General features: G+C 59.3%; 9 protein-coding genes and 1 pseudogene across 10 annotated transcripts; 7 read left to right on the forward strand and 3 right to left on the reverse strand.

The window, feature by feature from the left end:
• Positions 1-311: 311 nt before the first annotated feature.
• Positions 312-671, forward strand: BXZ73DRAFT_44918 (uncharacterized protein; the record flags this gene model as incomplete). The annotated part of the gene is made up of 1 exon (XM_048019417.1): positions 312-671. A coding segment is annotated over one exon (360 nt), but the record flags the coding sequence as incomplete, so codon positions are not given.
• A 1,294-nt stretch (positions 672-1,965) lies between these two features.
• BXZ73DRAFT_45074 (ribonuclease H-like domain-containing protein) lies at positions 1,966-2,999 on the forward strand (the record flags this gene model as incomplete). The annotated part of the gene is made up of 3 exons (XM_048019446.1): positions 1,966-2,184; positions 2,243-2,468; positions 2,587-2,999. 3 exons carry the CDS (start codon positions 1,966-1,968, stop codon positions 2,997-2,999), a joined length of 858 nt encoding a protein of 285 aa, XP_047879026.1.
• Positions 3,000-6,518: 3,519 nt separating this feature from the next.
• BXZ73DRAFT_t82 lies at positions 6,519-6,588 on the forward strand (annotated as a pseudogene). The gene has a single exon. The product of its transcript is annotated as a tRNA-OTHER (tRNA).
• A 1,287-nt stretch (positions 6,589-7,875) lies between these two features.
• Positions 7,876-8,772, forward strand: BXZ73DRAFT_76561 (uncharacterized protein; the record flags this gene model as incomplete). Its single annotated transcript, XM_048022467.1, has 6 exons — positions 7,876-7,892; positions 7,949-8,002; positions 8,027-8,121; positions 8,174-8,336; positions 8,541-8,603; positions 8,652-8,772. The coding sequence occupies 6 exons, from the start codon at positions 7,876-7,878 to the stop codon at positions 8,770-8,772; spliced, it is 513 nt and encodes a 170-aa protein (XP_047879027.1).
• Positions 8,773-11,000: 2,228 nt separating this feature from the next.
• BXZ73DRAFT_89288 (HET-domain-containing protein) lies at positions 11,001-11,961 on the reverse strand (the record flags this gene model as incomplete). Its single annotated transcript, XM_048025223.1, has 3 exons — positions 11,001-11,088; positions 11,123-11,760; positions 11,842-11,961. 3 exons carry the CDS (start codon positions 11,959-11,961, stop codon positions 11,001-11,003), a joined length of 846 nt encoding a protein of 281 aa, XP_047879028.1.
• A 2,455-nt stretch (positions 11,962-14,416) lies between these two features.
• BXZ73DRAFT_100156 (uncharacterized protein) lies at positions 14,417-15,492 on the forward strand (the record flags this gene model as incomplete). The annotated part of the gene is made up of 2 exons (XM_048014483.1): positions 14,417-14,533; positions 15,313-15,492. 2 exons carry the CDS (start codon positions 14,417-14,419, stop codon positions 15,490-15,492), a joined length of 297 nt encoding a protein of 98 aa, XP_047879029.1.
• A 234-nt stretch (positions 15,493-15,726) lies between these two features.
• Positions 15,727-16,544, forward strand: BXZ73DRAFT_100157 (uncharacterized protein; the record flags this gene model as incomplete). Its single annotated transcript, XM_048014484.1, has 3 exons — positions 15,727-15,846; positions 16,416-16,437; positions 16,492-16,544. 3 exons carry the CDS (start codon positions 15,727-15,729, stop codon positions 16,542-16,544), a joined length of 195 nt encoding a protein of 64 aa, XP_047879030.1.
• Positions 16,545-17,343: 799 nt separating this feature from the next.
• Positions 17,344-18,949, forward strand: BXZ73DRAFT_76563 (uncharacterized protein; the record flags this gene model as incomplete). Its single annotated transcript, XM_048022468.1, is given in 6 exon segments — positions 17,344-17,423; positions 17,475-17,554; positions 17,668-17,744; positions 17,764-18,039; positions 18,091-18,490; positions 18,645-18,949. 6 exon segments carry the CDS (start codon positions 17,344-17,346, stop codon positions 18,947-18,949), a joined length of 1,218 nt encoding a protein of 405 aa, XP_047879031.1.
• Positions 18,950-21,093: 2,144 nt separating this feature from the next.
• On the reverse strand, positions 21,094-22,155 carry BXZ73DRAFT_44897 (Clavaminate synthase-like protein; the record flags this gene model as incomplete). Its single annotated transcript, XM_048019410.1, has 5 exons — positions 21,094-21,325; positions 21,380-21,468; positions 21,520-21,591; positions 21,645-21,974; positions 22,036-22,155. Coding segments are annotated over 5 exons (843 nt in total), but the record flags the coding sequence as incomplete, so codon positions are not given.
• A 2,628-nt stretch (positions 22,156-24,783) lies between these two features.
• BXZ73DRAFT_45046 (uncharacterized protein) lies at positions 24,784-25,817 on the reverse strand (the record flags this gene model as incomplete). Its single annotated transcript, XM_048019441.1, has 3 exons — positions 24,784-25,271; positions 25,315-25,540; positions 25,599-25,817. 3 exons carry the CDS (start codon positions 25,815-25,817, stop codon positions 24,784-24,786), a joined length of 933 nt encoding a protein of 310 aa, XP_047879033.1.
• Between the last annotated feature and the right edge of the window lie 781 nt (positions 25,818-26,598).

A 26,598-nucleotide genomic window follows, 5' to 3' on the forward strand; every position in this document is an offset into this window, starting at 1 on the left:
CTTTTCACCTCCTCCGGGTCTTTCCATGGCACCCACTTCAGGTATATATACTGCGCCGAGATGTTCTGCGCAGAGCAGCTCACACTCACACCCCGTGTGTCTCTACGGCTTTGCGCTGCTCTGCTCCTCACCCCTACCCACTCGAGTTTGCGTCCCACACCATCTCGCGTGTCGTGTCTACGCACGTCCGTCTCCTCCCTTCCTCTCTTCCTGGTCTCTGCGCGAGCGCCTCGTATTTGCTTCCACCTATCTCAAACCTTCCACGCATCACGAGCTCCTCCCCACTGAGAACTGAGCGTCACACCACCGATATGGCCCCCCTCGTCACGAGTCTCCCCGATAGTATCCTTCAACGACTGAACGTCCTTCGTGTCTGTCTAGGCTCGCTTCCTGCCACGGTACCCCTCTCCGATGCCGTGACACCTCGGTACGACTTCCGCGACTGGCAGTGCAACACAACTCTGCTCGAAGATTTTGGCACCCACGCATGCGTACTCAATCATGACCTTGAGGTCGTGCTGGCTCCAAACGGCCGTCGGCCTGGTACTCGCCCCGTCGAGTTCAAGGAACGTGGCCCAGGACTTACGGCCGTCCCCGATGCCATCGCAGCTGCGCTGTTGAAGACGGGTTGTGCCTCTGATGCCGTTTTGGAGAAGTGGATCGATGATCTCACTGCATCTGCGCGATCTTATCAGGTGTGTAGCCCATTGCCAGACCGCCTACCTGCGTTGTTAATGATTAATGCTTCCGACAGACAGACTGCACGATTATTTCGGGGCAAGAAGCCGATGACAACGACGACGACGACGACGACAAAGACCATGGCGCCGTGGACGACACCGCAGAGACCGGCGATACATCGTCTGATGACGACGCTCGTGCGTCGAAGTACCTCAAAGTCGCCACAACCGGTGATTCATCTGTCGACACATCCGCGGCGCCAGCCCGGCGTATACGCAAACGCAAGAAGAGGGCTTCGGTCCTCACATCCACATGGGATGATTGGTCGAGTGCCTCCGAAGACGAGCTGGAAAAGACGGTGTCTGGTACGTATATTCGAGCGTTGTTTTGTAAACGCGTTGACTTACAATGCGGCAGGGAAAAGACGCGGGCGCAAGCAGAACATGCTCGTTCGAGAGCTAGCCCTTCCGTGTCGCAAGAAGGGCGACCTGACGGCGGAGAAACGCACAAGGTGTATCGGGATGAAGCCCACAGCCACGGGTCGTCCAGGTTGCGATACGACATTCGCTTGGGCCTCCGGCAAGTCCGGAAGGGCGAAGCCTCGAGTACTTGCTCACGCGGCGAGTTGCGACTACGTGCCCCCGGATCCTCGTCAGAAAGCACTGGTCGAGCTTGGCGTGGATGCTCCCTCGACTCGAGTAGAGTTGAACACCCAGGCCACTGCTGCTGCGTCGTCGTCGTTCAACGGCTCTACGAACATGGCGCAGAAGGTGTAAGTTGATCACGCTGCGAGTCTGTTCTTGTGCGATTAGCTTACTCCTGTACTGATAGACTTCTTCAAACCTCGATCGTTCCGCACGCGACCAAGGCGAAGACCAAGGCAATCAATGACACTCTACGCGTCGACATGCTGCAGCTGTGGACAGTTGCACTCTTGCCGTTCTCTGTCGCCGATTCGTGCGAGTTCAAGCAGCTCGTTGATCACTTGTGCTCTTCGGCGACACCTCCTTCTGCCACCACCTTGACCGATGCGTTAATTCCGACTGAGGCAGCCAAGGTTACACTCGACATCATCAAGATGCTCAAGGGAAAGGAAAACCTCACGCTCTCGTTCGACGGACAGACGACCCGAGGCCAGGAGTCTATCTACACGTTCACGGTGACCACCGACGAACGAGAAGCCTATCTGATTGACGGCAAGTCAACATCGGCAGAGTCTCACACTGCGGACCACATTGCTGCTCACGTGTTCGAGGTACAGTGATATTTCTGGTTTGTGCCATGATGGATGCTTGCCGTACTGATAATGTGTATGCTTCGCAGATCATTCAGCAGATTGGTGTCGAGAATTTCAGCTCCATCGTCTCTGATGACACCGGGAACACTCGAAAGACGCGGGGCACAGTCACTAAGAGACACGAATGGATGCTCAACTTTGCCGACACATGTCATCGTCTTCACAACACGGCTCAAGATATCGGCAAGCTGTCAGCATTTAAAAAGGTATGCATTGTGTCTCTCATCGTCTTACACTGCTGAATGAGACCAATATCCATGGTAGACGATCGCAACCTGCAAGCGGGTTGTGAAATACTTTGCGAAGTCGACAATCGCGAAGACGGCCTTGAAACGAGCGATGCTGCGGAAAAACATCAAACGTGGTCTGGTCGGCTTTAGCAAGACGCGCTTCGCTGGTGTTGTGCACTCTGCTGAATCGGTGAGACGCTGCTTGCCAGCCCTTCACGAGATCGTGGAGAAGGAGGCTTCCATGGTTGACATACCTGTACGTTGATTTCGATCCAACGCAAGTTTACTGCGGTACTCACAGAGACCCCCGCTGGGGCCCGCAGGACGTCCACGCGTCCTTTGTTCCTAACACACGGGCCTCCGGAACCTTCATTGCAGATCTTTCGATGCTCCTCAGCATCCTTGGGCCCATTGCAAAAGCAATCGAGTGCCTTGAGTCGGCGCACTCGACTCTCGCAGATGTTTTCATGTTCTGGCTGGCGGTTATGGCCTCATACGACACGTTCCTTGCGGACACGTCTCGCTCAGCCGATCTCTCCGACGAGACCAAGGACGAAATCCGACGCATACTCAACTATCGATGGAAGCAGATGATTGAACCCCCACTGAACACCTCCAAAGGCGACCACACTCAAGGGACCAGTGTCTATGTCGCTGCGTTTGTTCTGCATCCAGGTGATTTCATTTCGCCAACTACTGATTGTCCGGTGCATGCTCACACCGATCAAGAGTATCGGTCGAGTGGCATCCTGAAGCCTACAGTAGTGATTCGCCAGGTGCATCCATTGTGACAGCCTATCAGCAGGTGCGGATGCATCTGGTGCCAGCCGGCCCGGTTGCGCTCGACACCGCCTTCCCCAAGCGCGCCCTTGGGACAGCGTCGCACCCAGATGTCCGGACACCGGCGCCTCAGGCGCCGCCACCTGAGCTCACTGTCTCCGACAGTGAGCTCGCCTCCCTCTTTGCTTCACACCACATCTTGTATATGATTAGTGATAAAAATATATTTATTAGTAAACTACTACATAAGTGTGCTAGTAAGTAATACCATGCCCCTCGGGACAAGGCGGAGGACGTGGGCGACGTGAACGCGGGAGACGCGGAGGCGGGCGACGCGAAGGCAAGCGATGCGGAGGAGAGGGACGCGGAGGGCTGGGACGAGGCGGAGTAGGTGGTGGGCGACGCGGGCGGGGGTGTGCGGTGCGAAGGGGGAGGAGGCGCAGAGCAACAAGGGCGGGCGACGCGAGCGGAGGAGACGACGCCGGCGGGGGAGGCGACGCCGGCGGAGGAGGTGACGTCGGCGGAGGCAGAGGAGGGCAGCGCGGGCGGAAGTGGACGAGCCGGAGGAGGCGGGCAACGCGGAGGGGGAGGACGCGGAGGAGGAGGAGGAGGAGGAGCGCGGACGCGGGGGGCCGGGACGAGGCGAAGGAGGGGGAGCCTAGCGAGGCGCATAGATGCGGGTGGCGGGAGGCGGCGCGGACGCGGACGCGGGCGACATGGAGGTGCGGGAGGCTGAGGAGGGTGTGCGGGCGCAGGCGGGCAGCGCGAAGGTGGGCGGAGAGCAGCGCGGAGGAGGGCAACGGGGAGGAGGGCAGCGGCGAGGTGGGCGAGGTGGACACGGAGGTCAAGGCTGGCGGCAGGCCGGATGGGCGAAGCCGGAGAGGAGAGGTGGGCATTGGGAGTGCAGGAGGGCGGAGCGGGGGACTCACCAAAACAAGGGCCGCGGTACATCGCCGCGACCCCCTAATTCTAATCTCCATGCTGAGGACGTCCGGATGGACGTCCTCGTGCGGTGTGGACCTGTGTGGACGCGGCCGGCAAAGTGGGCGAAGGACGGCATGGAGGTTGAGGTTGAGGTCGAGGGAGGAGGAGGAGGGGAGCTGAACGGTGTCACCAGGTGACACCGGAGTCCAATAGCAGACGAAGGACGACTGTATAGTCGCTATCGTCTGCCTGGGCGGTGGAGGCGGAGCAGGAGGAGGAAGAGGAGGCGGGGAGGAGAGCAAGGACGGCGGGAGGGACGCGTGGCGTGCATCACAGCCACGCGGCAATGCGCGCCACGCGTCCTTGCCGCCCACCGAGGCGCGTCTCCACGGGCGCGCATCACGGATCGCCAGATCCGTCCAGATGCATCCGTAGCTGCCGATAGGCTATCGCAACGGATGCACCAGGGAAATCACCTGTGCTCGAGGGGAGGAAGATGACTACACTATCTCTAGCAGTGCGCGCGCATCTCAGCATGCCGATGTACTCGACGCTCGGGAGTGGGTTGAGGGTGGCAAGCTGGCAGGCAATGTGGTGTTGCTGGACTTTGTTGCGGATGCGCCGATTGCGGGCGGTCAGATCTCGCGCGAAGGCCCGGGGCTGCAGACGCCGTGTTCTGAGGTACTTCCTGGTGACATGGAGGCTGACGATGACGTGCCCATGGACTGGAGCCTTCGAATGGATGTAGCTATGTAGCAGAGCGATGAATCACTCAGTCTTGTTTGCAAACGTGTTAATTATACCTGTTTGCAAACGTGTTATTATTGGTATCGTTTGCAAACATGTTCAAAATTAGTGCCCATTTACACCCCGAACGCTACTGCCGAGACGAGAGATCGCGGCGCCAACGCGCGTGATGTAAGCGAGGTCTGTCGCCCACATGGGCAACCCACATCTTTCGACTTGTTCATCAGCCAAGGTGCGCTTCTACGTCGATGGCGAGCATGCGTATATGTTCGTGCCACCATCCCCATAGTCGCCTTTCTGGACTTGGTTTAGATCGCTGACGTCCCCCCTCCTCGTTCAGGTACGCCGGGTGTTTACAGAGACAAGCGCAGCCGGCCTCGTCCCAATAGCGCCTCAGATGGGGTCGCCGCATGAAGCGCGACACCTCCAACGTAAGCCATGACAGGATAACGACCCGAATTCGGCCGCACACCGCCCAGCTCAGGCCGCAGGACCGCGCGAATGGAAAGACGTTGGCGCGCCGCACGAGCGCGCACAACCCCCGACAGACAGCTGGCCGAACGAGCTGCTTCACTCGAGCACACAGCTCGAACATGAAAGCGGTGGCGTCCGCTGAATTCCGATGCTGGCGGTAAGTACCCAAAACGTGTACGAGCACGGCGTAGCGCGGTGCGGACAAACCTTCCGGAGCGGCCGCCCAGTCCACGACGACGTCCCGCGCGGCCCAGTCCGTGTGGGATTGCGGCCACAAGTACGGAACGCGACCTAGCTCCCACCTTTTGCTTTCCGTCGCGCGTCGGCTACTAGACTTCCTCTCCGCCACTCCCATGTATGTAAGTACGTGAATATATATTCGTACCGTTCGCCCAACGCAGGCCAATTTCCCTGGGGGAAATAAGGGGCGCTTAAAGGGGAGCACATGACTCCATCTGGCGCCCGAGACCAGCTGCCAACCAAAATACAAATGCGTTGGATCGGAGTCGAACATGCTCACATATAGAACACCTGCACGCTTTACCAACTACGCCACAACCCCAATGCCAAGTGCCACATTATATATTTCATGTCCTGTTATCTTACATCCAGGGCAATAAACTTGATCTCTGGCCAATTTCTTGCGGGCGCTTGTCGCCCCGCGCTCGCCGCCCCGCCGGCGCCTCCCGCCTCCGCCACCCGTGCTCATCGTTCCAGACAGCGAGCTCACTGTCCCTGCGCCCTGCCTCTCCCTCCCCTCCGTTTCCTTCCGTTCTTTTTGTGATATCCTCGCATTTAAAATGCGCGCTCAATGGTGAATACAGCGATACATGTGTATGTCACATCACTGTACAGTATGTCATTCTGAAATAACATGTGACATCATACCGCCACCTCTGCAGTTATTCACCTGCTACCTCAAGATTAAACCAGCTATCACATACGACCATTTTATGCAGAAGTTATTCTATCAATGGAATGCGTGCATATGTTTCTATGTTGCACGCATTGTGAGAGGTGTAAGGGCTCAGTGCAGGCACATCCAGCCCGCTGTAGCTACTGTATTGTGTACCATTGAGCGCGCATTTTAAATGCGAGGATATCGCAAAAAGAACGGAAGGAAACGGAGGGGAGGGAGAGGCAGGGCGCAGGAACAGTGAGCTCGCTGTCTGGAACGATGAGCGTGGGTGGCGGAGGTGGGAGGCGCCGGCGGAGTGCAGTGTCCGGATATATCGGGGTGGCGTGTGAGCGCCCACGGCCAGGAAGCCTTCGGGGACGTCGGGGAAGGGGGGAATTCTTCCCAGGGGAAATGCGACCTTCCTCAAGCCCATTTTCCAGGGGCCAAGCTAACGGGATATAAAGTACAAAATGTGGATCACTATAATGCGAAGATGGCGGAGTTGGTACAGCGCCTGGGTGCTTCTAGGTGTGCGTGTTCGATTCCCGCTTGGGGCTTTGTATTTTGGTTGCCTGCTATTATCCGGCGCCAAGTGTGGTCACATGCTATCCTTTAAGCGCCCTGCATTTCCCCTGGGGAAATAGGTGTGCGTTCAGTGAACGGTACCAATTCTTATTCACGTACTGCGGTCCCTCGCCACTCCACGGCTCTCCGTCTTCCACGACTCCAAACTCTTAATCGCTAACACATGGGAACAGACGTTCCCCTCGACGTTCCTCCCGACCGTCCATTTTCCCGCCGAGCGCACCATCATCGTCACACGCTGCCCCCAATGGCGCGCCGTGCGCGCCCTCGTCGACGCCCTCCGCCTCCCAGCCGCCGGCCACATACAGCCGCTCCCCAAGCGCTCCAGCACCGTCTCAACACGCCTCCCGCGCCCACGAGCGTGAGCCTCGACGCATTGCATGACGACCTCACTCTCGTCGTCACCTCCACCTTTACAAGTCCGCCGCGACCGCACACCCGACACGCACGCCTTCCCCGCGCGCTGGATCGAGCACGGCCTCCCCTCCGCGCTCGCGCTGCGCCTCTGCCTCTAGACCAACGCCGAGCTCGCGTTCGCCACACTCCTAGAGCACAGCGCTCGAAGCTCTCACCGTGCTCTCTTCGTGATTACTGCGAGCGGGTGCGGCCACCGTTGCATGCCTGCGCGCGGCGCGAGCTGAGCCGGACGCGGAGGAAACTGGCTGCCCGGCCCTCCGCATGCTCACGCTCGAGCTGTAATCGCCGTCGATGCCGCCGGCGCGCGCGGACGTCGTCGCGCTCGACGGCTTCCCTCGCATTCTCCCGTGGCACTCGACACCGTACAGGCTGTCCTATCGTATGCTTAATCACCCGCCTCCTCCTCCTCCTCCTGGCTCTTGACAGCGATCGATGTCATCCACGATCCCTCGGCCGGCTCACTCCGACTCCACCTCATGCCGTTTATTCGATTCTCTTAGGAATCCCCTGTCGAGGCCACCGGATCTCTCTCCACACCCGTCGCGCCATCCCGGTCTGTTCTGCGCTCGTTTCCCTAGCAGTGCTTGACACAGATTCGAGCTGGGAAACGGGGTGACGTAACTGCGGCGTCTGATCTGGACGCGTTGCAGGCCCTTCTCATAGGTGAGTATATATGCAGTTGAATAAGGATGCGGGAGGATTGATACGTGCTGACACCCAGTTTCCAGGCAGGGCGCGTCTTCAGACGAGTGTCCTCACATCTGGAAGGAGTGGACGACTATGCAGCCCCACATTGGAGATTACGCAGAGAGACAGCCCGCGGAACCGAGGGCGCTCTCCCCATGTTCTACAACCCGATGTACGTTTGACCTTTCCCTGAAAGCGGTCATCGGCGACTCATCCTCTCTTTTGCAGAAATCCCACCCAGGCAAGCTTCAGTATGCAGGATTCGTCCGCGGCGGTGGTCCTGTAACTGACACGCGATATTGATAGACCGGGACGGACAATGTGGTTGATGTTGGACATCGCGAGTTTGCCCGCGGACCGCCTCTCCGAGCTTGCGTTCTTCTTTGGAGGTGTTACAGATGGTACGTACTCCGACATACCCTCGTTTGATGCAATGCACTGACCTATCTGCAGACCGTCTCATCTTCGGAGCAGCGTCCCGGCGACGACCAAAGAACAAGCCAGCCCCTTCGCCCTCCTCGACATCCATGACGCCACCGTTGCGCGGGACCTCCGCCCCAGCTCAACACCACCTCAGACCCGACGGAGCGCATCGAGATCAAAGCTACCCTGGTGTGTGCGTACTCCGGTGTGATCATGCGGCCTAGGGAATGGCACGGATCGGGTATGGGCAAATGAAGCATGCCCTTACCCGACCCGCAACGTACCCTGACCCTCATCCGCGGGTACGGGTTTGGACGAGCACGGTACCTTTCATCATTGCTGGTGCGCAGTAGACGTGAGCGTTTCATCAGCACCGGGGGACAATGTCATGCAACAGGAAAGGAGAGACGTACGACGAGCTGGGAGGTGTGAGCATTGGGTTCATAGCACACGCGTTGAGGTAAGATGGGATATCGCGCGTTCGCTCATCGCTAATCCCGTCGCATAGGCCCCAAGCGAACCAGCTCGTGCGCAGCGAAGTCAGTGGATGGTGCATCGCGCGCTCGCGCCGGCAGCCGCGTGCTCTCGATCTCTTTGAAGCGAACGTGCCCGTGTTAATAGAAGATTAGGAGGCCGGGTATACTACTACAATGGTGAGAATACGCAGATTATAGCGATACAGATGGAGAACTGACAACAGCACTCGCACAGCGGGGTCATCCATTCTTTAGAACACGATTCTCAGTGCGCGCGGTCCTGAGTGCTGCTTGGGTTGTAAGTGGGTGCACTGGAACTTGTTGGACTTGTCTCATACTGACCACCACACCTCCTTATAACGGGCCCATCAACTGATACCCTCGCGCTGTCGCCGTAGGGTGCAGGCGCACGAACATCACATCTTCAACCAGCCTAGCGCCCGCGCGATCATCTCCGCGTTCGGTCCTCGTCTTCGCGCATCTCGTCTATTCCGCCTCGCGCACATATCGGGACCCACACACAGATATCTTATGAATATTTCGTACGCATAGCTCATGGAGCTGTCAAGACACGACGCATGGCGTCCTCCGTGCACTCTCGTGTGGTCTACTCCGTGCGCATTCGATCACCACCACCCGCGGCGCGGCGCCCTCTCCCTCTTGCAATGGCACACTAGAGCCATCATCGTACGTCCTCTTATCACTTCATTGCCTATACAACGATCCGGAATATCCACCTTCTTCGTCCCCTTTTCATTTCTCTCTGTCTTGGTCCACCTCCATCCACCTCCACGCTCTCTCTAGCTTCTTCCGTAGTGTCCCCCGCGCCACGGATTTATAATTCGCTTCGGTACAGTATCTTCTCCTAGATACGCCCTCGCGCCGCGCGCGCTGTATGTATGTAGGCTATGAGTCAACTTTCTATTCTGGCGTGTGCCAGCTTCGCGTCGACTTCTTCTCGCTACACCTTGACAGGCTCGCCCACGCCCACGCCCACGACCCCGTCCTGACTCTCGCCCTCGCGCGCATCCTTCATCATCTCGCCTGCCCGTGTGCGCGACCTCTTCTTTCCCGCGTCTATTATCCCGTCCAGTTCGCGCGCCCCACGTTCGGCCTCCACGCGGGGCGTCGTATCTTGCTTCTTTTTCACCTTACCCAACGTTCCGAGCCTCGCGGATATGCGAGATCGATCCCTCGTCACCCCTGCCACCGACTCTACGCCAAAGTTGGCACCACATCAGCGTGCAACAGCATCGTCACGACCTTCCATGCGCGATGCTAGCGATAGATGGAAATGTTGGTTGGCTCCAGAAAATGTGCGGTGATGTTTACAGTCGGCCGCGCTCTACATCTCATACCACTGCCAGACCTGAAGCTGTGCGCAAATTAATTTCTTCGTCTACCATAACTTGAAAAAGCGGAATTTCACTTGCAGCGTTTCTCTACCCAACGGACTAGGAAATAACGATAACACGACTTCCCAATACAACCACTCGACTCGGCGCTCCACTGGCCATGGTCCGTCCATGTCGATATGATCCGTTTTGCACGAATGTGCAGCCGCAGCGGCCGGGGCTCTTTCACCGCGGTAGGACCAACGAAGGATGCAGACGCGTGGTCGGCGTGGTACGCCTGGACCTGGCGTCTCCGTGGCGATCCGGGATGACAGAGAGGTTGGCCTGGATGAGTGTGGGTCACGGTTGTCGACGGCGGACTTGGTACGAGAGCATGTCCCAAGAACGACTACGAGCCTTCGAAGATAGTTGCCAGTAAACCAAAGGGAGACGTCTTCGGAGGAACAAGGCGACGGCAGGGTGCTTCTGTCACCGTCGAAGAAAAGTCTAATGTTCCGGAGCTGGAGGAGGTCACGAAAGACAAGGTGAAAGGGGGAGCCGGTAGTGGTGGATTCGCAGAAGCGCCTCAGCGACTCCATCCCTGCGCTTTCGCCCTCGGAGAGGTCACCGGTGTACGGCGGGAGGGCTACAACGCGGAGGTCGGTCATCTTCCAGCCATGTGAGTCGATCGCCGCACTTGATTCCCGCAGCGACACAACGGGGTTCTCTGTGGGCTGGTATAGTGGAGCAGCGTGAGCGTTGAGCTTGTCGTCCACCCTTTCAAGCAAGAGGAAGACGGGCCCGTCGGGATCTCTGCAGAACAAGTCGACGAGGAGGAATCCCCCCGCGTCATCCAGAGGCAGAACGGCCGCGTGGAGCTCGATCCCGCCTGGTGACACGGAAAACGTGGGAGCACGGAGTTCTGTGGTTGTGCTTGCAATCGAGCTGTGCTAAAATGGTCGTCAATATAGTACAGCGTAGAATGGCATCCACACCAGCGTACCTCATCTTGTCCTCTCTGCGAGCGGGCGCTGGTTTCGTATCTGATTACCCTGGGAATAGGGTCGTATAGCCTAAAGGTCGGCGAAGGCTGAAGGGGGAGAAGATGGCGACGTATTCGGCTGTTGGGCGTTCTCTGGAGGTCCGATTTGAGGCTATCTAAGTCGTACGCATGCCATCGTGCTCCCAAGAGAAATATCGAAGGATCCCGCGAAGTCTTCGAGATCTCCATGAGGAGCCGGGAGAATGCGAGCCGGCCTTCGCCGTAGAGCGTCGGCATGTTGACCCCGAAAAGCCCGAAGAGGCTGTAGGCGGCGTCTTCCGGCCTCGTGGTTTCCCGATGCGCCGCCCAGGATATGCGCGTCGCGATGCTCGCGTCGGTAAACGGGCTCTCGAAGCGGAGGACTACCGCAGAGATTCCAGTTGCCCATTCTAGGCGATCGGCGAGCTCGTGCTTGCTACCCAGACAGGTCCACTCTGTGGAATAGAACACGAGGACGCGGGACGCGATGAGCTCTTGGAGAGTCCAGCCCCGCGAGTGCCAGCGGCTGCTTCGGAAGGAGTGCCACATCTTGTATGAATCATCGTAGGAGTATCCAACGTCGCTGAGGTAGACGTAGCAGATGGTGGAGAGGGCGTAGTAGCGGAACATGGAATTGATGCCTTCCGAGAGCTCAGCACTGCTCTCCTTGTTGATACAGCACGTGTCGACCCAAGCATACTCGTAACCGTGCTTTTCGCAGAGCTCAAGGAACGATTGGACTTTGGGAGTGAGGCGATCGCGCGGGTTTTTGAGCGCCAAAAATCCCTTTGAGATCACTGGGGAGATGAGAGATCGCAGCTTAGACCGGAGCGAGGGAGCGTTGGATTCTTCGTTCAGCTTTTTAACCCTTTGAAACGTGTCTTCTTTTTCTCCCCAGGTGTGCGACAGGATAACATAGCCTCCAGGAACGTCTTCAGGTTGGGGAAAGAAGACGAGGTTCGCGCGCGCGGTGCCCAGGAGCCACATTGCTTCCTTCGTGAATGTTAGCACATGTATTTCACGCAAGGGTAGTAAGCACGAATACCGGGTGAGAGGTGATGTGCACGATTTGCGGGAGGGGTACAGAAACTTGGGGAGCATGAGAAAATGCGATACAAAGCATCGGAAGAGGGGACGTACGATGAGAGTATCCAAGACGGTCGATGGGTTTTGCGGTACTTGGGTTCACAGAGGATGTCGATGGCTGGGAGGAGACACAAGATGGACGGGAGGAGACGTGAGATGGGTCGAGGGCTGAGGGCGAGACGCAAGAGGCCAAGTTGCTGCAAGGGCGACCCCGGTCTCATACACCGACCGCATGCTCCGCCATGCGGAACATGCATGCGATAGCCTCGGAGCACTTCCGATGCTTCTGCTGAGAAATGAAAGCGAACACAGTGTGGGCAGGCTTCGCGCTACCTAGGGCGAGATGACCTTCCCTGCCACGAAAATGTCAGGTTCTGATAACATGCGTGTTCACCCTTGGGCGAGGCTGAGAGGTATGTCATTCGTCGCGAGGTACATGATATAGTCCGATACCCAGATGTTCGCCGACGCTTGTATCGCCGGAGTAGACTCCAGTAACCGCGAGTGTCTCAGTCGCGCTCGTTATAAATGACAGTGTATGCGCGCGAATGGGCACCATATGCCAGTGGGGGGCGAAGCGGGGAATCGGAAAGCAGCTCGACGCCGTCTCCAGGAAGGACAAGCGCGATACTGTAGATCTCCCAGCCGCACAACCCTGGTTTGAGCGGAGATGAACACCCCTGAGACAAATGAGTCAGCTGGTCCAGGCATGCACAAAACATACTGTTGCAACGAGGATTCAGGCAGGTTCGCGGCAGTGCTTCGCCGCATTGCCGATGACCCCATGCCACGGTCCAGGCGGGTTGTGTACAGAAGCATCGCTGCGGAGATGTTTGCACCGATGATCTTCGCAACCTCAGTCGGTCACAAGAGCACGTCCGCATGAATAGCAGGATCCATGATACTGAAGAGCAGCGGAGCAGCCGGCATCAATATCCCGGAGTAGCACCTTGAGCGCAGGAAGGAAGTGAGGAGCGAGCTGCAGACTCACATGATCACCGCGGTGCGCTCGACCACGCGGACGATAACGCATGTCCAGGAGGACGTGCCGAACAGAGGGTTCCGGAATCAGACTCAAAACAGCGAGAAACGAGGATTCGGTCGTGGTGCGGCTCTAGACCCGGATGGAGAACTTCGAGGGGAGCTTCCGTAGACGATACTATGCGCCGCGTGTTTTGCGGGGGACGCAATTGGCTGGAAACGCATGCACCAGCGCCAACCAGCCCACGGTCCGTATTCTGTCGGTATCGGCGGCCGTCTCTTCCTCGTTTGCTGCAGGCGTTCATGAGCGATATATCGTCTTCTGTTCCCGCGGCGTTCGTTACTCATGCGGAAGGGGATCGTGGCGTTATCCCCCGCGATGCCCGTGGACACGGTGCTGCGGCGGATTGACGGACTCATCGTTTGTCGAGGCGGCGGAGCGAAATACGTGGAAGGCGGGACCGTGCAGGTGGAACGGGCGCGGCTGACCGGGCGTGGCGTAGCCAATAGGATGGGGAAGAAGACATGGCGAGGTCGTCCGCGCCGCCTAGGATCCAGAGGGGACGGAAATGCGCGGGAGTCGGCACCAAGCGATACGAGCTCGCGGAGCGCATCGGGCGCACAACACGCACCCCGTCTTCGTCCTCCGTCTCGAGACGCTGCCCACGGACATGTGCATGAGCGTCGCCGTGAGCATGGCAAGGAGAGGACAATCTGCAAGCGCCGATGACGACCGCCTGTTTATGCCCTGCGGACCGGCGAGCTCCGGACGCCGGAACACCCGCAGGCTGGAGGCGCAGGTGCTACGCTCTCTCCTGCTCTTCGTCCACACCCTCGTGCCTCTTCCCTGGACGCGGGCGACGCGCTCTCGTTTCTTCTCGGTGGTCCTCGCGTGGTCAAGTTCCAACCCTGTGAGATCAGCATGAGCCGCCTTCACAGGGTGCCGCGTTCTTTTGGCAGTCTGCGTATCGTTGCGTCCACAGATACTGAACAGGCGGTCTAGCCTTCTCGCTGGCTCCTGACAGCAGAGGCTCCTTCGCCACCTGTCATCGAATCTAGCTCGGTACGTATCTGCCATTGTCTTCATTCTTTGTCAGGGCCCTTCTGACCTCCGGTTCCGCTCAGGACTGTCGGCCGCCTCGTCAGTGAACACCCACTCTCCGCACTCATACGACGGGCTGGGAATTTCGAGCGAGAGCGTACGGTCGGCGGTGGCTGAGGCCAAGGGTGAGTCCACAGCTGCGCCCTCTCCCCACACAGCGATCAACGCCTACCCTGCCCTGTGGTTGTGTCGACTGCTTACCATCGCAATCGCCGCGTCCTCTCAGACGTGCGCGTTCTCCCTCATTCATAGTTTGTTCACCGTCGGCAGGCGATGTCAGTCGTCGAGGCGCATGTTCAATGCCTCATCGAAATACAAGACGTTGTTAACACTCAAGTACTCATGAGCGTCGACCTGTTCAACTCGTACGTCCTCGGGAACCCCTGGCGGGTGCGCTCGAGAAGCAACCCAGTGTTAATGGTGAGTTCAGGTCATTCTTGTTACCGTGTACCACAGTTGGCGCTCCCCTCCGATGTAGTGAGGTAGCTGATGGGTCTTTCTCAGCGAACTTGTACTTGCTAAGGGGTCTCGCTCGCGGACGAGAGCATATAACTGTGTAGGTTGCCGACGAGCTGGCGTGCCGACACTCCTGTGGCTCCCTCGACGGCTCAACCTGAAGAGGGAACGGCAGTCAAAGTTAGTAGAAAGGCTTGTCGCGCTTCAACTTCGCGCAACCGAGGTGTGTATTGTGTTACGATTACATGGATTCACTCGTGCTGACGATGATTCTATTCCAGCCCGCTGGGACAACGATGTGTTTCACGCGTCCCCACTTCTCGCCTACCCGGGTCGAGTGCTGGTCTATCACGGGGACAATACTGCTTGCAACCAGGCCGCGGTGCGTTATTTCGCATTTTTGATTTTCCATGCACTTTCTAACATATCGAAGATAACAGATGTCCAACATTCTTGACAGCAGTGGACCAACGACTCGCACGGAGGACCCTATTGGCAGCTCGAGCACGGATCATCGATATCGCAGGATCCTCTCTGCGCAATCGTAACTTCTCGCGTTTGCGGCTGCTCCGGGGTCTTATCCTCGCCCGCTCTTGGGGAGATCTTCACTGCCTTCCGCTACTCGGCCTCTGTCCCACAGCAACACCGTCGAACTTGCCTGTTCGGCCGGTCAAACCCACGAGACAAGGAGCCTCCCACGTGCACATGGCAAGACGATCGTCTCGAACAAGGACTGTGCCGCGGAAGAAGTCGAGGCTTCTACTCGCGTTGCGATACTTGCGAAGGACACCACCCCCGTGCTCCTCCACTGCTCATCCGGAGTCCGGCGGACGGGCGTGTTCATCGCCATCGACGCCGTCCGCGGCAAGATGCAGAAGCACAAGGAGGCCTAGGTCGAGGCCCCCGTCATCTCGCAATCCGTGTCGATCACTGAAGTGTGTCCGACGAGCAACGCAGATGCACCAGGGTCCCCAGCGACACCCCCAGCGACGCCCCCAGCGACGCGGATCCCCCGGCTCCATCCAACTTCCCAACGGTGATGAAGGGACGACACACAGCCCACGGTTCCGGTCTCTGTCGGCGACTGCGAAGTTGGTGTCCCTGTCGCCGGCTTCACCTCGAACTTCATGGATGTCGACGCCCGCTCCCGTCCGGTCCCTGTCGCCTCCACGCCCCACACGCTGCCGCGCTCGTCCGACGCGGTCCGGCCCCCGACACTGGAGGCTTCGCCCGAGCCCGTGGAGGAGGTCCGTCACGCGGCGATGGGCGTGTTGCCGGCTACCCTCTGCGCAGACGTTGCCCCGTTCTGCCCGTCAAGGACCAGCTGCACGTGTTCGACCGGTGGCAACAGCGGCGGCTCCGTGGGTCGGAGCAGTGGGAACACGCGAACCTCCCGTCCGGCGGCCAAGCTCGCCAGCGATGAGCGCGTCGGACGGCCTCCCGAGCTCCGTCATCGGAAGGACGGGGAGGTCGTGCGTCAACGTCCTGCAATCGACGTCGACGAGCTCAGGTTCCCGTCCCTCGTCGACACCGCCCGTGCCGTCAGCGAGCGATACGGCTGCTAGCTCCTCGGCACCGCCGCAGGCCGAAGCATCTTTGTCCTCGGACCTGTCGCTCGCCGCCCAGCCGCAACGGGTCCACTCCTGGTGGTCCGAAGTCCACTCGTCGAAGGAGGGGCACTCGCCCTCGCCCCCCTCCAGTGCTCGCCGCTGCCGCGGGCCCTTCCTGCCCCGCTTCTGTCCTTCTCCGCCAACGCCAACAATCCGCGGAAGGCGTTCTAGAACTGAAGATCCGAATGGAACGATGAATTCCGCAGGACCAAACCAGTGCGCTGCCAGGTATGTGCGGCCGTTGAAGCCTCGCCCATCGTTGCTCACAAAGTCACTTCTCAGCGTCCGTGACGCCCGCCACATTCAAGACCGTCGTCTCGTGGTCCGCCATTTAGTCTACGACGTCAACTTCATGCGCAGGCCGCGGGACCGCGCGAGTGGAAAGAAGAAGTTGACGCGGCCGCATGGGCCACACCCCCCGACAGGCTGGCCGCACCAATTGCTTGAATTGAGCACACAACCCGACCACGTGCCATCGCAAATCCCTCGCGCCCAAGGTCGACGGAGCACACCCGCCTCGATGGACAGCAGCGATGCCTCGCGAACTGCGCGTCACTGAAGACTCGTCCGGCCCCGTATTCGGTGAACACGAGAGCGGAAGCGTCCGCTGAATCCCGATGCTGGCCGTGCCCAAAACGTGTCCCAGCACGGCCGTAGCGCGGTGTGGACGAACCTTCCGGAGCGGCCGCCCTCTGAGCCCGTTCCCTCGACCCCGTTCCACGCGGGCCAGTCTGTGGGATTGCGCCCACAAGTACGCAACGCGGTGACCCAGCTCCCAGGATCCCATTTTTTGTTTGCCGCTGCGCCCCATCCGCCGGACGTTCCCTCTCCGCCGACCTCCGGCTCTCCGTCCTCCACGTCTCCAACCTCTTAATCCCCAACGTACGGGAACAGACGTTTCCGTCGACGCCCCTCCAGACCGTCCATCTTCTCGCCGCGCGCACCGTCATCATCACGCAGTGCCCCCACTGGCGCGCTGTGCCCGCCGTCGGACACGTCACCGCCGGGCGCATCCAGCCGCGTCTTGCGACACAGATCACACTAATTTGCCTCAACGACATCGCTGCGGCCATCACGGCCATATAGTCGAAGATGACCATCTAATTCGTCGACAGCGAGCTTTTGGAAGAGCCGATGAAGATGCGTATGGGCGATTCGAATCGGTTAGAGGCGTTCCCCTCCCACTTCACGCGGATGCGGAGGAGTAACGTTCCGTAAGTCGACGTCTGTCTCCTTTATGGCTTTATCTAACGCACGTGGAACAGGGACTACACCCATGATCCCATGACCACCATCATCTACCTTCTGCGCCGCGACGTGCCTCCAAGATGGCCATCAGACAACTGTGCCGTGAAACTGTTTGCTGAACACCGTCGGGGAAGAATCCGACGGGGCCTTTCGTACGTATGTTGCTCGCTCGCTTGCTGTTGCACTAGTCATGCTGAACATTCCCAACAGGTACACTCATGCTCCCTGACGAGGTACTTCGCAACACGAGACGCAATCGGATCGACTCCTTCGCCATCATAGACGGGGTCTGTCTTAGGTCGCCAGCCAGTCCCCACTCCCGCATCCCCTCGCCGAGCTCGCGACGGGTGTCAACACCCGGCCACGCGCGTGCTCGGCAACGCCTTCATCCTTGGACGTACTCGCCATTCTCCGACGAACGTCTGCATTCCCCCCAACGTGGTCGCGTTCTTCGGCCTCTTCATGCGCCTCCGTCGGCCACCTCACCTACTGGCTCTCCGAATCTCACGCGCGCATCCTCAGCGGCTCCACGGCACGTTCCCGATCTCGGATCGCAAGCCGCGGCGCATGCTCACGGACCTGGTGGCTCGTCAACCTTGATATCGTGCTCGAGACCACGCTCACCGCCCTCAGCTTCTCCACGCTCACCGCGCTCCCAGCCGGTTTCGCGCGCGCGCGGACATCGCCGTGCGGGAGGCGCCGCTCGAGCCAACGAGCGCAATGCACATGTTCATGACAGGGCACCCGCTCCCGTGGTGGTCGCCACAGGCGCCGTTCCAGCTGTGCACGCTCCTCGTCCTGTGCCGCGTGGACGCCATCTCTCTCGGCTCGCTCGCCGAGGCCGACCTGATCCGGCGCGTGTTCGAGGACCGGCCGTGGGCGCCGGTGCCAGGGACGGCGTTCGTGCTCACCGAGCTCGAGTACGTGCACCGCAGCAAGTCCGTACGGGTCCGGATGAGCGAAACGCGGGTGGTACGGATGCGGGAGGAGAGGTGGTGCACGGTGCTGTGCCGAGGCGAGAATCGGTCCCAAGGTGCGCCAGCCTTTTTGCGTTCAGAGGTGGTGTTTTGATCAACGTTACTAGCACCAAGGGTTTGAGACGAACGAGCAAGGCTTTCTGCTCCGCTAGTCCATGAGGCTCTAGGCGACTCGTTCTTCCGGATACGGGTCACAGATCTAGAGCGCAGTGCAGCGCTCGACGAAACAACCTGCGGCCCATCGGGTTGAACCTGCTCAGGACGGCAGGCAGGACGCGCTGCTGCTCAATCGCGCGCCGCTAGCTGTGAGGCCTGCAGCGCGCAAGCCTAGTCCGACGGGGGCGAAGCTTTCGAGCAAGCTTCAAGCTTTCCGCCAGACCGTCAAGCCTGCGGGAAGGGATACCGGCGGGGATGCGATCGTGATCGGGCAGCGGCGGGCGCGGGCGCAATCTCCGCCTTCTCCCTCTGCCGCCACCGGTGTCTTGGATACTTGGCACTCGAGTTACTCATATTGAGGGGGAGCGGGCATGGTGGACAGCGTAACCGTGCAGGTGGAACGTATGCCGGAGTCTGTTCAGTTTGCGCGGGGGCGCGGGGGACGCTGCAGGCGAGACTCCGCGTGTCTAGACACTAGTCATCTGTCAATGCGTAGAATGTGTTCGCGAATATATAGGAGACTTCCCTCGTATCTGGCCACAAAGAACCCACAAGCTTGGCGCCATTCAATGACTGTGCTGCTTCGACGCTCGCGCCTTGGCGCTACTTGCAATTGTTTTGTTCGTCCATTGTGGCGCGAAATGATGGCCCTGGAAATGTCTCAGAATCGCCCAATCCGCAAGGTGTGATCGCATCAGATGAAACCGCCACCATCCGTGTAGCATTATAAAAGCATGAGGACCGATGGGGTTGTTCCCCTCCGTCCGCCCTCTCCTCTGACTCAGGGTATTCTCTACTGTCATGCTCGTCTCATCGACATCAGCCACGCACTGGCCTGAGGAAGTCCCCGCGCTTTGCTCAAAGACCCTTCATCTCGTCGTGGTATGGGATGCATTCTAAAAACTTTCCCGCATGGCTGCCACTCATAAAGATGCTTCGTTTGAGCTAGGTCCGGCGGCGCTCGATCGGTCTGCACTGTGTGCGACCGCCGCGCGGACACCGGCAACTCAGAGGTCGAAGAATGGCTAGAAAGATGTGCGGTAAGTGACGCTTCACACGGGTCATCTGCACTGCTACTGCTACCGCCGCAAAGGGGCCCTCCGCGGCGGTTGGCACGGCGACGACCACAACGAGACACGATATTAGAGGCGTTCGAGATCGCGCGCGGCCGCTTGTCCCTCAGCCGCAGGTGGTGGCAAGTGCTCGCTGACGGGCGCAACCACCTTTGCGTGTGCGCAAGACGTTCGGACTCCAATCGGCGCGCCGGAGGGCTCAAAGCTTCACTCCGATGCGCGATCGGGTGGCGGCAGCGCGTGTCACCGTGTTCAATTTTCGTTATGCCGATCGTCGAACGCAACAGCTCAAGCTGAAAGCTGAAAGGTGGTGACATGAGACGACGACGACTGAGTGCTACAACATGACGCGGGATACTAAAGAGACCAATGCTTAAGCTAGGTGAGGCTCGCGGGCAGCGTTCCAAACATCGCCGTACGTTCCCTGCGCACATTAGCATGTTCGTCAGCCGCACGCAAGTGTGTCCTCATTAGTGCGCATACCTTCTGGTTGTTGACGTGCGTGCTCTTCACCCGGTGCGTGAACCACTCGAGTGAGGTCGAAGATCTCGTGCGGGTGCGGCGCGGCGCGGGCGACCGCATCGGCGATGATCGCGCTTTGATCTGCGGGCGGGGCCGTCTGGGGTGGAGTGAAGTAGACGAGGGAGTATCCCTCGTAGTGCGCCAGCTGTTCTCCAGGACGTCTGTTCAGAGCCGAGTCAGCGGAGACAGGGTACGCGTGTGACGAGACACTTACACGACGCGGTGGAGGTTGGAGGTCCTGAGAAGGCCACCACTGAAGATTGTCAGCGCATCTCCGATCGCGTGGCTGGGAACAGGCTGTATCGCGGCGAGACGGCTGTCAGCTCCATACCGGAGCGATCGTGCGAGAGATACTTGCCTTGCCATACCGCCACGTCCGCGTGCCGACAGCCCCCCAAAACAGTCACGAAAGAACGACAGGTGGTCAAAGTAGGTATGAGCGGTGAGCGTCGCCTTGGCTTCGTCGGTGCCCTCGAACGGCTCGCGCGGCCGGCTCCGCGTGACCCGCACCTCGCTCCCGCTCCACACCTCCTTCCGATGCACGCATGCGGACGTACTGCGCGGCAGCCTGAGCTTCTCGTTGAGAATCGCGAGAATCGTCCCGTTCACCTCGATCGCGCGCCGGACGAAGGGGCCCACCGCGTCGCCCATGCGCGCATTCACCGGGGCGGGTAGGCATATGGCGCGCGACCATGGGACACAAGCGCGTCCTCCGCGGCGACGTCGAGGAACTCGGTCGTTCGGCCGCCGGCTGTTCGTCGGGTGTATCATCTTGCGGCTGCAGACGTTCGTAGTTCTGCTCAGGGGGCGCCCGAAAGAGCGGGTGCATCTGGGGCCACAGTCCACTGAGTTTGAGCTGTATGCGGATAGGATGGGCAACCACGGTCAGCCCTTGGCAACAGCGCACATCAGCGGAACAGGACACACCTGGTAGTTGTCACCCGCTGCGACTTGACCCTCCTCACCAGCCACTCCATCGCCGTCACCCCAGGGGCGTACTTCCTGGGGGGCGCATTGGCGACCGCCGCAGCGATGCGCTCGCTCTCCGCGGACAGTGCGCGCAGCTCCACGGCGTCGTTCGGGCGGGTGAAGAACACGACAGTGTGGCACTTGTACTCGGCCTGGGCCCGTGGAGGCGGGCTGGGAAGGGGGTGAGCCGCGGGGTATCAGATGGCACGTCGTGGACAGACTTACACAACGCGGTGGATGTTGGAGCGCAGAATGGCGTCGGAGAAGATGTTGAGGGCGTCGCCGATGTTGCGGATCGCGTGTCCGGGCAGGGGCTGGGCGACGGACAGTCGGACTATCGTGGTGAAGCGACAGGGAACATTGACCTTGACGTAGAACGACTGGTCAGGCCCGGGCGGGAGCACCTGCAAGCCGCCGAGGCGGTTGTGCAAGAACGACTGGGGAGAGCGATTTCGGTACAACGCGAGGGGACACAAGGCAAATCACTCACCAAGGACCCAAAGTCCGTGTGTACCGTCAGGAATGTCTTCTCCAGCCCAGGATACGACGGCGCTCTGATGAACCGCGCCGTACATCCGCTGAACCCCCCAACCTTGTGCAAAGACGCAAGCGTGCCCGCAGGGAGCCCGAGCTTGTCGGTGAGGACACCGATGAGGTGGTTGCTGATCGCGAGCGAGTTCTTCACAAACGGCGTGACGATAGACTCCATCGGCGCGTTGACGGCGGAGGGGTACGTGCGACGTGCAACCGCCGGCCAGGCGTGCGTGTCGTCCTTGAAGATGTTGACAAACTCAGGTACGTCGCGCGTGCCTATGTCTGCCTTATAACCGCGCCGATGCGGAGGACGGTGGAAAGTGCAAAAGCAAGCGGTTGGAGAGAACGTACCCGAACGAAACACCTTGGTCTCCCTGCTCAAAGAGGAGCTTCTCCTTGAGGGTAAGAGCGATCGTCTCTTCGCCCATCGCAAACATACCTTCCGCTTCCTCGTGTACGCCGTGGTTTAGCGTTCGGGGTGTAAATGGGCACTAATTTTGAACATGTTTGCAAACGATACCAATAATAACACGTTTGCAAACAGGTATAATTAACACGTTTGCAAACAAGACTGAGTGATTCATCGCTCTGCTACATAGCTACATCCATTCGAAGGCTCCAGTCCATGGGCACGTCATCGTCAGCCTCCATGTCACCAGGAAGTACCTCAGAACACGGCGTCTGCAGCCCCGGGCCTTCGCGCGAGATCTGACCGCCCGCAATCGGCGCATCCGCAACAAAGTCCAGCAACACCACATTGCCTGCCAGCTTGCCACCCTCAACCCACTCCCGAGCGTCGAGTACATCGGCATGCTGAGATGCGCGCGCACTGCTAGAGATAGTGTAGTCATCTTCCTCCCCTCTGTCAGCTACCTCCAGCTCGTTATCATTGTTCTCCCAATCGTCGTCGTCCGAGTCGTCGCAGTCATTGTTGCTGTCGGTACTGTCCCAATCGTCCTCGGCATCGACGTTCACCGGATCAGCGCTGCTTCCAGCAGCAGTTGGAGTCCTCAGCAACTTGCGCAGTGCGTAGAACTTAACGACAGGGCGATGTGGCTTCTTGGAAACCTAATACGGGAAGAGCATGGCTTAATGTTAGCATGCACACTCTCTACACGGGACAGAGTGTGAACATACACTCTTGGGGCGCTGCCGAATGAAGTGCTGCCGAAGCTGCACCACGCGAACGATGGTATCAGCTCTCAGACGACTACGCAGCGCACTGTTGACCTTCGTGAAGGCGGATCCGGTGCGCTCGTCGGCCATGGAGTTGGGCACCACTGAAAATAGTTTGACCGCAATGAACTGTGTCGAAAACAAGAATGTGTTCATAACCAAGCTCTCGCTAGCATGGTGGCAGAGAAAGTGACATACTGCAAGAACGGATGATAATGCAGATGCACGCAACATCTTCCACCAGGACAGTGGGGATTGTCCAGGCGAGAGCGGGGTGTCGAAAGGGAATTTGCTGGCGAGGTAGAGCTGAAACTGCGCGCTGAGACGATCTAGCGCTTCGCGCGGCAGGAGCGAGTCGATTCTTCGCTTCTTCACCGTGTACTCAATCTTGAGTTGGTCGGCAAGGAGCTGACCAACCTGCTCGACGACGGGAGGGCCGGATGGGACAATCTTCGGGGCTCCTTGGACGTTCTGGATGCGAATTTTGCGTGGATGAAGAGGATTGAGGTGTGCCTGCTTCAGGAGCACAGGTGATTTCCCTGGTGCATCCGTTGCGATAGCCTATCGGCAGCTACGGATGCATCTGGACGGATCTGGCGATCCGTGATGCGCGCCCGTGGAGACGCGCCTCGGTGGGCGGCAAGGACGCGTGGCGCGCATTGCCGCGTGGCTGTGATGCACGCCACGCGTCCCTCCCGCCGTCCTTGCTCTCCTCCCCGCCTCCTCTTCCTCCTCCTGCTCCGCCTCCACCGCCCAGGCAGACGATAGCGACTATACAGTCGTCCTTCGTCTGCTATTGGACTCCGGTGTCACCTGGTGACACCGTTCAGCTCCCCTCCTCCTCCTCCCTCGACCTCAACCTCAACCTCCATGCCGTCCTTCGCCCACTTTGCCGGCCGCGTCCACACAGGTCCACACCGCACGAGGACGTCCATCCGGACGTCCTCAGCATGGAGATTAGAATTAGGGGGTCGCGGCGATGTACCGCGGCCCTTGTTTTGGTGAGTCCCCCGCTCCGCCCTCCTGCACTCCCAATGCCCACCTCTCCTCTCCGGCTTCGCCCATCCGGCCTGCCGCCAGCCTTGACCTCCGTGTCCACCTCGCCCACCTCGCCGCTGCCCTCCTCCCCGTTGCCCTCCTCCGCGCTGCTCTCCGCCCACCTTCGCGCTGCCCGCCTGCGCCCGCACACCCTCCTCAGCCTCCCGCACCTCCATGTCGCCCGCGTCCGCGTCCGCGCCGCCTCCCGCCACCCGCATCTATGCGCCTCGCTAGGCTCCCCCTCCTTCGCCTCGTCCCGGCCCCCCGCGTCCGCGCTCCTCCTCCTCCTCCTCCTCCGCGTCCTCCCCCTCCGCGTTGCCCGCCTCCTCCGGCTCGTCCACTTCCGCCCGCGCTGCCCTCCTCTGCCTCCGCCGACGTCACCTCCTCCGCCGGCGTCGCCTCCCCCGCCGGCGTCGTCTCCTCCGCTCGCGTCGCCCGCCCTTGTTGCTCTGCGCCTCCTCCCCCTTCGCACCGCACACCCCCGCCCGCGTCGCCCACCACCTACTCCGCCTCGTCCCAGCCCTCCGCGTCCCTCTCCTCCGCATCGCTTGCCTTCGCGTCGCCCGCCTCCGCGTCTCCCGCGTTCACGTCGCCCACGTCCTCCGCCTTGTCCCGAGGGGCATGGTATTACTTACTAGCACACTTATGTAGTAGTTTACTAATAAATATATTTTTATCACTAATCATATACAAGATGTGGTGTGAAGCAAAGAGGGAGGCGAGCTCACTGTCGGAGACAGTGAGCTCAGGTGGCGGCGCCTGAGGCGCCGGTGTCCGGACATCTGGGTGCGACGCTGTCCCAAGGGCGCGCTTGGGGAAGGCGGTGTCGAGCGCAACCGGGCCGGCTGGCACCAGATGCATCCGCACCTGCTGATAGGCTGTCACAATGGATGCACCTGGCGAATCACTACTGTAGGCTTCAGGATGCCACTCGACCGATACTCTTGATCGGTGTGAGCATGCACCGGACAATCAGTAGTTGGCGAAATGAAATCACCTGGATGCAGAACAAACGCAGCGACATAGACACTGGTCCCTTGAGTGTGGTCGCCTTTGGAGGTGTTCAGTGGGGGTTCAATCATCTGCTTCCATCGATAGTTGAGTATGCGTCGGATTTCGTCCTTGGTCTCGTCGGAGAGATCGGCTGAGCGAGACGTGTCCGCAAGGAACGTGTCGTATGAGGCCATAACCGCCAGCCAGAACATGAAAACATCTGCGAGAGTCGAGTGCGCCGACTCAAGGCACTCGATTGCTTTTGCAATGGGCCCAAGGATGCTGAGGAGCATCGAAAGATCTGCAATGAAGGTTCCGGAGGCCCGTGTGTTAGGAACAAAGGACGCGTGGACGTCCTGCGGGCCCCAGCGGGGGTCTCTGTGAGTACCGCAGTAAACTTGCGTTGGATCGAAATCAACGTACAGGTATGTCAACCATGGAAGCCTCCTTCTCCACGATCTCGTGAAGGGCTGGCAAGCAGCGTCTCACCGATTCAGCAGAGTGCACAACACCAGCGAAGCGCGTCTTGCTAAAGCCGACCAGACCACGTTTGATGTTTTTCCGCAGCATCGCTCGTTTCAAGGCCGTCTTCGCGATTGTCGACTTCGCAAAGTATTTCACAACCCGCTTGCAGGTTGCGATCGTCTACCATGGATATTGGTCTCATTCAGCAGTGTAAGACGATGAGAGACACAATGCATACCTTTTTAAATGCTGACAGCTTGCCGATATCTTGAGCCGTGTTGTGAAGACGATGACATGTGTCGGCAAAGTTGAGCATCCATTCGTGTCTCTTAGTGACTGTGCCCCGCGTCTTTCGAGTGTTCCCGGTGTCATCAGAGACGATGGAGCTGAAATTCTCGACACCAATCTGCTGAATGATCTGCGAAGCATACACATTATCAGTACGGCAAGCATCCATCATGGCACAAACCAGAAATATCACTGTACCTCGAACACGTGAGCAGCAATGTGGTCCGCAGTGTGAGACTCTGCCGATGTTGACTTGCCGTCAATCAGATAGGCTTCTCGTTCGTCGGTGGTCACCGTGAACGTGTAGATAGACTCCTGGCCTCGGGTCGTCTGTCCGTCGAACGAGAGCGTGAGGTTTTCCTTTCCCTTGAGCATCTTGATGATGTCGAGTGTAACCTTGGCTGCCTCAGTCGGAATTAACGCATCGGTCAAGGTGGTGGCAGAAGGAGGTGTCGCCGAAGAGCACAAGTGATCAACGAGCTGCTTGAACTCGCACGAATCGGCGACAGAGAACGGCAAGAGTGCAACTGTCCACAGCTGCAGCATGTCGACGCGTAGAGTGTCATTGATTGCCTTGGTCTTCGCCTTGGTCGCGTGCGGAACGATCGAGGTTTGAAGAAGTCTATCAGTACAGGAGTAAGCTAATCGCACAAGAACAGACTCGCAGCGTGATCAACTTACACCTTCTGCGCCATGTTCGTAGAGCCGTTGAACGACGACGACGCAGCAGCAGTGGCCTGGGTGTTCAACTCTACTCGAGTCGAGGGAGCATCCACGCCAAGCTCGACCAGTGCTTTCTGACGAGGATCCGGGGGCACGTAGTCGCAACTCGCCGCGTGAGCAAGTACTCGAGGCTTCGCCCTTCCGGACTTGCCGGAGGCCCAAGCGAATGTCGTATCGCAACCTGGACGACCCGTGGCTGTGGGCTTCATCCCGATACACCTTGTGCG

The sequence above is a fragment of the Epithele typhae genome (genome assembly GCF_022376455.1).
Source record: "Epithele typhae strain CBS 203.58 chromosome Unknown BXZ73scaffold_16, whole genome shotgun sequence".
In the NCBI taxonomy this organism is placed as follows: domain Eukaryota; kingdom Fungi; phylum Basidiomycota; class Agaricomycetes; order Polyporales; family Epitheliaceae; genus Epithele; species Epithele typhae.